The following is a 12,709-nucleotide window of genomic DNA, read 5'->3' as shown; positions in this document are numbered from 1 at the left end:
GCTACATAAAGAGGGTTATAGTTGTATATGAGTTCTTTGCTCTCCTCTTCTGCCTGAATGAAGTGGTGGGAACTTCTCCTTCCTAGAGAGAGTGAAAGAGAGAGAGAGAGAGAGAGAGAGAGAGAGAGAGAGAGAGAGAGAATTGAAGTAAATATTCCAAGTCAGTTTATAACATTTCTAGTCATTATAATTACTCTTTGCCTGAAGTGACAAATCCCAAGCGGTTACCTTCATTCACAAAAAATTCTGCCAGCAGTGATGACATGCGCTCGGCATTTCGGGAATGAGGAAAACTGTAGAGAGGATTCCACTGAAAACGGTTAACTTCTGGATGCCATTGAACCCCATAGAAGGGGTACTTCCTGCCTGGAGACAGAGCAGAATTTAAGAAAACAAACACTTCCTTCTGAATGATCAACAGCTGCGTCTGCAGGTCCTTTGTGTAACCCACCCTGCAGCCGAGTGGTTTTCAGCTACATTAGCTATTTGCTGCTTCTTCAATACCTTCCATGGTTGAGACAAAGACGACTCCATTCTCTGCTTTGTTTAACGACAACACGGAAAAGAAACTTCTTAGCTTCTCGTTCCTCATGAACATCTGAAAGGTCCAGGAAGAGTCCCGTGAGCGCTTGTAGCTTTCATGACCAACGGTGACGCGATCGCCCTGTGCGCTGTGCTTACCTGGTCTGTCACTCCAAAATGGTGGAAATTTGCCGCCAGTGCCTCCTGTGAGAGGGCTGTGAGCAGCTCAGGTGGGAAGGCCTCAAACATGCGGCTGGACGCGGCCTCTGTTGCATATTGGAAAGAGTTTACACGTGTGTTAGGACTCAGAGGATTTGTACCAAATATTGCAGAATAGAGCTACAACACCTCCTGATACCAAACGCACGTGTTCGTTAATATTTAGGGCAGCTGAGCTACATGTCAATGGTGGTAAACCTCTGTAGCCTAAACCTCTGTAGGCAAGTCAGGGCTTTAGTGGTTCATAACTCCACCTGAGGTGAAGTTTAGAGGGAGGGAGATGTTCTCCGCAGGGGTTTTGCTCAACAGATTCTCTTCGGCCACCAGTACAGTGAGGAGCTGGAAGCCCAGACACGTTCCCCATATGGGGAAGTAGTCACCCACATCATTGGCCTGAGATGATAGCAGAACAGGACCAGGGTCAGTTTTAGAATCGAAACAGCTGCACTACAGGCTACTGAAACAGAAGATGAATACACTGATCACACTAACACTTTTATCAATTTAAGAAACTCTTAAAAAATTTAGTAATAAACAGCTCAATGCCAAATTCTGCCCTAGGAGATAACACTAAAATGCCAACTGTTTCATGAAACCCTGTCGTATGCTTTTATCAGTGCATATAATACTGTAACTGTTGCTTCAAATAATGTGCTAAAGGCTATAGCATTGAGGCTGTATTATGTATATTATTACATTATTATTTATTTATTTACACAGAAACAATATTAGTTATTTATATATTTCTTATATAGACAATATGGCTTTTCTGTGTTCTGTACAAACGCCATGCTCAGTGAAACCCTGGGCACAGTGTTCACTGTATACTACCTTTGTATTGAGTTCTAAGCTTTGACAAATCTGGCTGGATTTGCCCGGGCTGAACACAGGAGTTGTGAGGAGCACAGAGTTCACTAAGCATGTCTGGCATGTGCGGACTCGTCTGCAGCACCCTCTCACACGCACACACTCAAGTATGCCCAAAGCACGTTGTTTGTTTACCTTAAGGGCAAGACGGAAGTAAATCTTAGCAGCGTGGGCAAAGTCAGAAGTCTGCAGGTCTACCGTTCCCCCAATGAGGAGAAGTCTGTCAAAGAGGGAGCATAGACACCTGCCATTCAGAAACTCCACTGAACTCACCGAGAAAATCTCACTGCCACAACTCTTTAAGCTCCGAACCTATACATGTTATACGGTCCCTTGTGTGTTCTTCTGAACATTGCATTCCAAACTGAAAGTCTCCTCAGAAGCCTGTTGACGAAACTGCAGCAAAGGTGAATTCTTTGGGAGTTTCTAGCAGCTATATAAGTGTGATATTCTGAGTCATTTAGAACCCTACCTGTAAAAACCTTTGGTTCTGTCATTAGAGATCAGATTACACAGGACAGACCGACACACAACAACGTTGCCAGTCTTGCCTGGGATGCAGGAGGGAACTTCCTTACCACCAGGCGTGACCGGCTGATTACTGCTGTGGCTTTACCACTCCAACACCATTGCATTTACAAGCTTTGGCCCCCAGTGCTCATAAGATGAGTCATCTCAGTGGAATTTTGGTGTACTGGTGTACTTTGTAAGACTGAATGCATTGCTACTGACATGTTCACAACACGTTACCTTAATGTTTGAATTAGCAAAAAATGAAAAGCTAAACCCAGACATCCAGTGTTAGGCTTCAGTTTTAAAGCGGTAAGCAGCTCAGGTGAGAAGCAGACATGCAGAGTGAGCAGAGTGAGCAGAGTGAGCGCATACCCATTGACGGACTTGAACGTTTTTTCATGGTCTTCTCTGGTCTGGTTAAGTCTGGAATGTCAAATGTTGCATGATTCAAATATGGAAACTCAACAAAAAATATAAGTATGGTTTTCAGTGTTTCTTCAGTTTCCCCTTTTTTTGTCATGACATTTTGAAATACATTGCAAGTGATTGGCGTTTTAAGTGTTACCACATTAGTAAATAAAAGAATATACAATTTCATAATGTGTGCAGGTTTACCTAATTGGAATTACTCGACCACCGCCGGATTCAATATACTTTACATACGACGAGGGGATGTATGTTCTTCCATATGGTTTCATATCAGGGTCCTGAACCTCTTGCGTCAAAATGCCTTAAAAAAAGAACTTACACTGCCATCTAAAGATATTTTACCTACAATTTTCTAAAATCACGACCGTTTTCATTTAATAAAGGAAAAAGGTATTTTGCATTTTGAAGTGATGTGACCTAAATGCATAAAAATACACACGTACCAATTATCGGCCTGTTGTTCACCAGCTTGTCAGGACGAGCGCTGCACTCTCTGAAAATGGAGGCGAACAGTATCGCGCTAACGCACAGCATTCTGACGGTTCAGAAGCCTTGGCTACGATGGGAACTGATTTAGTCTGATTTTGTGTCCAGCAGTACAACCCATATACCATAGTTTACACCCATAACATGCAGTGCAAATTTAAATCTCTTATGTGCAATTTAAAGGAAGTTACAGAGTGGGTGGAGATTCGGAATATCCACACTGAGGTTGCGTCTCATGACAGTAACCACTTTATCTGATTCTATCACAGACGGGGCTGAAGACAGTACAGGTTTAAAAGACATGAAAATGTTGCCAAAACATCTAGATTGTTTATCTAATACAAGTATTTGTTGTTGTTTTTTAAACATTTTTTTTACTAGACCGGTCCAAACTGGTTAATATTTATACGTTTTCTTATCATGGTGACATTTAGTAAATATATGTAACTCCATAGATATATATAATGTGAGTAAGTTACACAGGCACTAAGGTCATTTTCTCTTTGAGAATGGAGCAAAGGTAAAGTTAATAACACAAGCAAATATATGGCAAACCCAACCACTAAATGACGTTTGTGCTGGATACTGAAGGACAAGCTAATCACACTTTTCTAAATATTTTATTTATTGACTTGTTTACTATTATCGTTGATAGTTCAGTTAGTAACGGTTCCAGAATTACCCGAAAAAGTAAAAACATTTCATAAAATAACCTAAAATAAGAATCTACAGAAAAGACCGGAAAATGCACAATACAATGTGCACAAAGCAAGGTAAATACAGAAAATGCATAATACCTAAAACGTGTAATTGAATACTTAATTAATTCAGTTCATTTGATAACTTTGTACATTAAACAGATGTGCAAAGTAATTTATAAGATTGCACCCTGAAGTGATATAACAATGAAATGACTCACATGCATTACCCAAACGGTAGTAAAGTGTGATCGATATGAAAACGTCGTTGTAGGCTTATAGAAGGCATGGAGCCTGCATTTTTGCAGCTAATTTAGGTGATTATTCCTTAACACAACTATAATTTTACTTGCGCTGATTTTGTAATTCTTTCTGGGTGTCAGTATTGATTCCTTTATCTAGCAGTATTCTAGTTCAATGGTATCTTGGACTCTAACCTGTTGCACTGGCTAGGATGTATTCTATAAGTAGATGATAAAATCATTTTTGGTAACTCGCTCTGAGTAAGAGCGTATGCAAAATGCCATAAATGTAAATGTAAATGTTTTTAAAGGTCAGATATGATTTAATGATTATTTGACATTTGAAATCTGAACGGAATTGAAAACCAGTTTGAGAGCGCCAAGACTATGCGAGCTACTCGGAAATGCTGCTGTTAAGTTTTGCGCCACCTGCTGGCGAGGCTTGGTCCTTCATTAACTCACAGTGCAGCAATGCGCCGCTGCTATGCAAGACCAGTGTGGGGTCAGCCATTTACTCTGGCATGTTTTTTGAAAAGTTACGGATGGTATAAGACTGCAATTATAAACGATGATAGGTTATAGAACATCTATAGTAAAACATCATTTTTTATTATAATCAGAGGGACCATATTTACAAAGTAGAGCTGATTCTAAAACAATCACCCAATCCTGACAAGTCTCATGCATATGATTCTGGACATGCATAAAACAGTGCAGACCCCACAGAACAGGTAAGACGGCAGAATGGGGCAGCAGCTACAGAACCTGGTCGAGGCCTGGCGTGATGTGAAGGATCACATTCCAAGCCTCTGGGCTGAGGTGGAGGGTGAGATGTTCTCTGGAGGTGGGTTTCTAAAGAGTCTGTTTGATAGCAAAGAAATACTTGTTCATTAATGAAGGAGAAGGTAGAAGCTATGCCAGGGATCGGTCATTTTAATATATGTTAATGTCCTTAGTTTAGCTGGTTTGTAATATTCTAAAATGTGAAAGAGTCTGTGTGTTTGTTGCATCTGTAATCTGTGAAAAACCGTCATCTGTAATCACGGATCTCAAAAATGTGTAATAACGATAAACATTTTACAATAGCCTCCGACATTTTTACGCGTCAACCTGTTCCCTTGTCATTTCGATGTTGGACTACACAACAGGTGGCAATTCGTGCTGGTTCCTACACGACCCAGAGTACACCGGGGTCTACGTCACCCTCGGGCGTTCGTGATTGGCTGAGGAATGCTCGGGGGGGCAAGATGCCGTGGTCGTTCCCCGGGCATCTTCGCGCTTGTGGGTTACTGTGCGCATGGAAGCGGACACTGACATTTCGCAAGTTAACGCTCTAGTGTAGCTTTTAAAAACAAATGCATCAGTAGCTGTTTGGCAAGAGTGCGACTTTTCATGAAGTAAAACAATAGACATGGTCGACAAAACAACCGGGATTCACCTCTCTGACAAAAATTATGGGACGACATCAAATGGTAGGATAATGTCTTTTTGTGTACATTTCGCTATGCATGTGTTTTGTTTCTGGCTGTGTATTTATCTGTGGTTATGTATGTGTCAGTGTTATAACATCGCTTTTATTTGTATAAATACATTTTAAAATCTGTAATTGTTAAAATCTGTAATCTGTAATCTCGGTTTGTTGCTGCTTTTATAGATTCCAGCAATTTCCAGCAGCAAGCTTGCAAGTTATTTTGAGATGAGGTTGGAGGAAGAATGATGGATAAATTTCTTTATTTTTCCTTGTTTAAATCCTTAAGTCACTGGTACGGAAATAGTATTCTTTGAAAGAAGTGTAAGGGCTTTTCCGTCGAGTAAGGAGGGACAGATGCGTTTGGCTGGAGAGGAGTCAACAACAGGAAAGTTTTTATTTGGACATGGGTCATTGGTCCTGAAGCGCTCGTAAACGGTGAACTTTTGAACTTGGCGAAAGCGCCCGTGCTGTAACACCTAACACGCTGGAAACGGGCAGGAATGTGTGACCTAAAGCTTGATTTAAAAACAAAGGGGGCCACCTTATCATCCAGATCCCAAGTTGTGAACAAATTAATTTACGTAAATTATATATGACTTCACTGTATAACCTAGTACAAGGACGCAAGGTTTGTTATTGGGGGAAATGAACACATGGAAGCAAATAAAACAATGTTTCTTTTGTGTTCTGCTGTATTTCCCCAATTATTTAAATAATTGATCAATTAATTAACTGGTTTCTCAGCCAGATCAAGTCTGTGCATTTTAACTAGGTAATAACAGTTTCTTATTAGAAGAAAAGAATATAAAAATTCAAAATTAAGATAATAAAACCCAAGAATGACCTGATTTATGGAATGCACAGTTGCTTTTATCCAACTTAAGTGCTTAAGATTATTTATATATATAATTTTTTTTTTTTTTTTTTTGCAGGATTGTAAAATGCCAGCTGGTCTCAGTAGAACTGATTGGCCCTAGGCACTAATAAACTGGAATTTGAAGGCTTAGAGGTCATTTTCAAATAAAAGACACTTATTTCTTTCCCCGTCTAAGGAATCCTCCTATTATCCCTACAGGCATGGACTGTAATTTGGGACTGTGCACTGGCACTTGGCTCTTTCTCTCAAACACCTTCGCTCTGTTTCAGACATGAGACATCATCGAGGAGGCCATGGCAGCTGGAATAAGGATCTGTTGGGTGGCCATCAGTTTTTTGTGGTTACCAGGCAACGAGTATTGCTTATGATGTACGTGTGAGGATGACCGGGGTAGAGGTTAATCACATTAAGTGCCTTTTAAGGGCTCCTCCAGGTCCCTGTGACAACCTCTCCAGCACATCACTGACGAGGCAGGGGCATCAACCCTGAGAAACAGGGGATCACTGGGACCACTGCAAAGCGAATGACCCTCTTGTGTGTTGCAATGCTGACTTGGCAAGCCTCAATTCTGTTTTTTGGGGGGGGATTCATTGCTAGTAAGGAGGTTTCTGGAACTTTCTGGTCACACTGCTTCCAACATGATGCCTGTTACAGTATACTGGATTAGTGTGTATCTGAAGGGCATGTTTTGTTTGTACTGTTTGTTTGTATGGCCTGTTCATCCAGGAATTGCTTCATACTTCATTTGTTGTTTTCTTAAAATACAGTGACCATCATATAATATCAGTGGAAGGTTAATTCCAGAGATTCTTCACTATGAATTTATTTCACAAAACCCCCTTGATTAAATATAGACATAATATATTGATTATTGCACCATATTGAAAATGTGTTTGTAGCGTCCTATCTTACAGAATCCCAAAGAGTGTCTGTTCCAATGAAATTGCCATCTCTACCTCGGTGGGGGGGTCTGGGCTGCCTCTGTTATCAGCTCCCTGCGACAATTGGCACAGATAGGGGAGATTAGGGTTGTAAAATTCATCTGTTTGATCTCGCCGGGTTGACTTTGGGCCATTTGCCCTGGAGCTGGGGCAGATAGAGAGCTGTAATGTCAGCCATTGTATGGCCAAGCCACATGGACAGTGCAGTAAAGACAGAGGCGTGGATGCCCGTTGCTATGGTAATGGAGTCGGCACTAGGTGGTTTTCTAACAGGCCTTCAGGGGCCTGGGTGAAGGTCATGTGTCCTCACCCTTTTGGTCCCCACGAAAGGTGAAGGGCAGCTTTTCATGTTGGTGTCAGATGTGATTTATTGAGCCGAGGCTGTAACAAAGGTCTGCAACCCCCTTCCCTATTGAAATCATATTACTGGGCAGTGCATCAGTTCGAACGTGCTGCACAATGCGCCAGTGTGTCTGTGCGCCAACACGTGTGGCAGAGGATAGACGACGCATGCCTTCACTGCGTAACTTCACTGAAATCTCTAACACAGTCTGATTCCATCTGAGGCATTAAACTCTTATTCTCCCCCTCTTGTGCAGGTTTCTATGGTGATCTGTCGGAAGCAGATGAGCATGATGGGATGGGTGAGTCTGCTGTTGGACCACTTCAGGCTTGAAGCTGCATAAGAAGTGCAGTTTTTCTGCTTAAGGGAGTAGACCTGCACTTTGAGGTGCAGGTCATGACGACTCCTGCTCAGAAGTGTTTGAACTGAACTGAATCCAGACTTCTCTGCCGTTTCCCCTCGTATCAGTGATGCTCAGGCGCCTCACACCCTCCACGCACAGATAAATCATTTACTGCCGTCATGAGTCGGTTGTGCAGGCCAGTAGTAGGCTTGTGTCCACCAGGGGGCCCTATAATATGTGAAGCAGGGTATGACTGAGAACGTGCAGACAAGGTCAGAAACGTGTCATTACTGTCGTCTTTGTGTTCTTTGTTGACAGACACACTAGATGTCTCAGTTTATATATATATATATATATATATATATATATATATATATCAAATGTGTGTGTGTGTGTAATATACCTGCCTTATTGCACAGTAGGAGCTGCATATGTGGAAATGCTCAGGACAAAGTTCAGCTCAAGTTCATATCTCTGTCTCTCTCTCTCTCTCTCTCTCTCTCTCTCTCTCTCTCTCTCTCTCTCTCTCTCTCTCTCTCTCTCTCTCTCTCTCTCTCTGCCCCCCCCCCCACCCCCCATCTCTGGACTGCAGTGCCAGGTGCCAGCAGTAAGAACTAAAGGATTCATTCTCAGTTCAGCCACTGCTGACCCCAGGGTGACTGGCTCGTGTAAACCTCTGGGAACCTCTGATCAGGGAAAAGAGTGCATGGGGGACCTGTTAAACCAGTGTGCAATGAAAAGGTCCTATTGGTGCTTGGGGCAGTAATTGATTTATGAGGTAGAACAAGATTGGGTTGTAAACACGAGGGTGGAGGGCTACATTGGCTCCCAGGATTCCTGTGAAATCTTGAAGTGTTTCTGTCACTTGGGTGTACAAGCATGTGCTCTCTGTAGCCTGCATTTGTGATCTATAGTATCCCCTATTATAAAGATTGTATACTTATTTTAAAATGATTGTGTCAATCATGAACATTGTTTATTTTTATTTAGTACTGAGGAGTATTTGTTTCTGTGGCAAGTGTTCATATAGCAGTTTATCTATTTTACAACAGCATTTACCCAAAATGCATTCGTTAAGTAATGTTATTTATACAGAACCACAGTATTCTTGCAAGCTTTTAAAACTCTGTTCTAAATCAAGCCTGAATTACGCGCACGTGTGCGTGTGTGTGTGCGTGCGTGCGTGCGTGCGTGTGTGTGTGTGTGTGTGTGTGTGTGTGGGAAGGGAGGGGGAGTAAATTCTGGATTTATTTCAGGGCTAATAGAGTTGTGCAAGAGCCTAAACCCTGAACAAAGAGGGCCACTGCCCTTAATCTGAGCAACCTGTCAACTTCCTGATCCATCCCAATGGTTTCCATGGATACACAAGCACCCCAGCCAATCCCCAGTGTCCTAGAGCTGATGTGACCAATGGGATTAGGGGGAAAAGGGGGCCAGTCAGCACGCTGGTTGTTCCGTTAAAACTGGGCCAGTGTCAGATATTTTTGTTTGGATTTGTAGAGAGAGGCCTAGTGTTGAGTTGTTTGATTTGGCATTGGGGTCAGGTCGTGTTGGGTTGACCCGCACGTCCCCATACAGTTTCCGTACACACACACAATCTCTTTGTACACACACAAGAATTAGATACCTGCCCACACTGGAGATTCTGTATAACCGTATAACGGTTTGTTCAAATATAGCATCTAAGATCATTAACTGACTTCTTCTCTTATCTGAGGAAAAGAAGAAAAACCTTGTCCAACTGGAGCAGCACTTAGTGGTGCTCTTCCAGAGTTCCATTTTATTTTCTACCACATGGGGGCAGTGTTGATGGGGAAGTCCTGGGAGGATAAAGGCCTTACACTCCTAATTTGCCCTCACTGAACTCAACACCCAGATGTAGAGACTTGGCTGAGTGCCGACACACATGCTTTTCTGCTGTCCTCACATAACGGAGGCAAACATATGCCTTCCCTCCCCTGTATTTTCTCTCTCTCTCTCTCTCTCTCTCTCTCTCTCTCTCTTTCTCTCTCTCTCTCACTGCCTAACTGCTTAACGGCTAACTTTCATTTCCCTGTTCTGAATTTGGCAAACCTTTTCATTTTAATGGACGTTGGCTGGATTTAGACCAGAGCTTCAAAAGCTTGCAGGAATACCTCATGCTCTGCATAAATGATAGCACTGACTACATACGTTGCCACACGATCACTTAAACATATACCCCAGTACAAAAAACGGGGAAACAATATTCAGTCGCTGTTCTGAATTTGCTGAGCTTCGCTTTGTTAATGAACATACAATTCACTTTCTGCGGGGTGATACGAGTTACGTCGGATTAAACCAAAAGCGGTTGGATCTGACCTGAAGAGTACAAATAGAAAGGGCACAGTTCAGTGCCCGAGCGCTGTTTGAGCGCCAACGATGCCTCGGAAGCTTGGGGGAGAGGATTATGGATACATGCAATTATCTCTCTATCGAGGAGCGAAGCGTGTAAATAATTCATCTTGGGCCCAGTTTATAGCAGAAACTTTTTTGTTTTTAAGAATATAACCACCCTCTTCTTCCTCTTTGTGTCTCATAGTCGCTGCTGAAAACCTTGTTAAACCTTGTTTTTTTTTTGAAGGCACACTTTCTCCCCTCCCCCTCTCTCTATCCTCCTTCCCTCCATCCCTGCTCCTTTCTCTCTCTTGTGTTTTATATAATTCATGGCGATGCAAAGAGCTGATCCCCCCCCCCCCCCCCCCCCCCCCCCCTTCTGCTTCCTCGACGTGCCTCTTGCTCGCCGCGTTCGACTGGGGGTCGTGGCCGGTCGCATCGCTTCCAGGTCGAGCAGAAATGGGTCAGCCTGTTCTTCCTGTCACTTCTCGTCAAATCATTGCTCTCAGTGGGTAAGAGAGAAGTGAGCTCACCATGAACGGCTGAGCAAACGTGTCACGAACCGCCTCGCCTAGTCAGCAAGCTGCCTGTCCTACTGCCATTCGACCATACTGTCATTATAAGCAGTGTAATGCGATTTTAGCCCCCGAAAAAGACGGCAGTCTTCGCTAAGCCATACACACATACCTTCTTGATTATTATTTGAAGGATGGTGACAAAGTGAACCTGACAGCCACGCAGTTTGGCAGAACACTTACATCATTCCTGTACGCGCTGGTCTGCGTTTTGTGACGACCTAATTCAGTTGCAAATGCGATGTTTACTTTAGCTGGGTGAATTTTGGGCATTTTGGTGGGAGCAAAGGCGGGCTTGACCCCTGTTGTTTGCCTCCTGCGGTCGTGAAGGCTATTATGGTCCTGTGAGCCAGAGCTCGCGTGTCAGCAAACAACGCCCAGGCAGCCAGCTCCCTCTGAGCAAAAGTACTGTCAGCAGAGCCCTCCTGCCTGTCTGGTCCCTCTGACGGTTTCCACTGTAAAAGGCCAGAGAGAGAGAGAGAGAGAGAGAGAAAGAGAACCGCAAGTGCTGTGTTTAGTGTGACTGGAAAATGTCAATGTGTAAAAAATTTCCCAGCATGTTAAGCAAACTTAACAGGGCAATTACGGCGGGATTGTTTCCAGATGATTCTATCTCTCTTCCTGCCGAAAAAGGGGAAACAAGCTTTTCAAGAACTCGGCGAGCCGATTGTTTCAGTCTCCGCGCGCGTGTGCTGGGGACGGTCCGCCTCACCCAGTGCTGAGAAACGAACACGGGGGACATGCCGCTCTGTTCATGGCACCATTGCAGCATTCTTTTATTCTCTCATTTCTAGATTTTTTTTTTGGTGCACAGTTGAGGTGTGGGGTTCCCCCTGACCTATGACCAGTTTTTGAGCTGACTTTTTTACTTTTCACACCCATGTGGGCTGCCACTCTGCTCTGAATATATGACACACAATCAGCACATGCTCTCTTCTGCAAAACGCTGTGAAACGTTTGAGGAAGGATCATAAAGGATTTATTACCAAGCTGCTCAAAAATTACCAAAATGCCCTGTTTCCTCAGTGGAAGCTAGAGAAAGCACTCTCAGAAAATCCCATTTCCCGGTAATCCATTCTCTCCTGGTCAAATCTTGGAGGAGTCGGAACCGCAGTTTGCATTCATTGATCAGTGAGTTGTGTCCGCTGGAAAACCCACCGACAGCAATGAATGTTTATTGCAGCCATTAGAGGGCACCACCTCCTGCACCAGTCGTTGACCATCCTTGGATTCCTGCGGCGTGATTGGCTGCCCTCGGTGTACAGTCAACGGTCGATGGTTTGTGTCAGAAGCTCAAAACTCACCGACAGCGTTGAATGTTAACCAGGGATAGCAGTGATTGGCTGACACATGTTCTGGGTCAAAGGTGCTCCACCCCCTGTGTCAGGCAATATGTAGCCTGGCATCAGGAATCCTGTCACAGAGCTCTAATTAGCCGACCTCTTCCCATCAAAACTTGTACCTCTGCACCCAGCCTGTCTGCTCTCCCGTTCTGTTAGCAATGTCCTATCCAGCCTGTTTTACAGAGCCCTGAGAAGTATATATTGCATGAAATTGCCTTTGGCTGCAATTTTAAAGAGATCACGAAGAAAGCGAGTAAAACGGAGAAAATGGAGTAGAACACAGCAGAACAAGAATAGAACAACAGGCTGGACAGGATTTGGAACAGAATAGAATAGAATAGTTTAGAATAGAAAAAAAAGACAAAAAAAGTCTTATTGTTCTTGGCGCTCAGCGAGCGAAAACACCCGTCTCTCTGTCTCAGCCCCATTCTCCTTACCCTGCTCTGAACTCCAGCCTGGGTTTCCTGTGGGAGAGTGCTTTGAGG

General features: G+C 43.4%; 1 protein-coding gene across 1 annotated transcript in view; it reads right to left on the bottom strand.

Annotated features, from left to right (window-relative positions):
• Positions 1-227: 227 nt before the first annotated feature.
• Positions 228-12,709, bottom strand: part of LOC113590246 (gamma-glutamyl hydrolase) — a 21,749-nt gene continuing 9,267 nt past the window's right edge. Inside the window, exons 2-10 of the mRNA XM_081703210.1 lie at positions 11,065-11,336; positions 2,994-8,179; positions 2,737-2,851; positions 2,494-2,544; positions 1,744-1,828; positions 996-1,134; positions 682-788; positions 452-598; positions 228-366 (exon numbers count right to left, since the gene is read on the bottom strand). Of these exons, the coding sequence (XP_081559336.1) occupies positions 479-598; positions 682-788; positions 996-1,134; positions 1,744-1,828; positions 2,494-2,544; positions 2,737-2,851; positions 2,994-3,084 (708 nt within the window). The 5' untranslated portion in view covers positions 3,085-8,179; positions 11,065-11,336 and the 3' untranslated portion in view covers positions 228-366; positions 452-478. The remainder of the gene's footprint in view (positions 367-451; positions 599-681; positions 789-995; positions 1,135-1,743; positions 1,829-2,493; positions 2,545-2,736; positions 2,852-2,993; positions 8,180-11,064; positions 11,337-12,709) is intronic.

Source organism: Electrophorus electricus, chromosome 20 (assembly GCF_041902795.1).
Source record: "Electrophorus electricus isolate QZ-2024a chromosome 20, ASM4190279v1, whole genome shotgun sequence".
Lineage (NCBI taxonomy): Eukaryota > Metazoa > Chordata > Actinopteri > Gymnotiformes > Gymnotidae > Electrophorus > Electrophorus electricus.
Note: the sequence above shows the minus strand (reverse complement) of the source record. Positions and strands in the feature narration are given on the sequence as shown.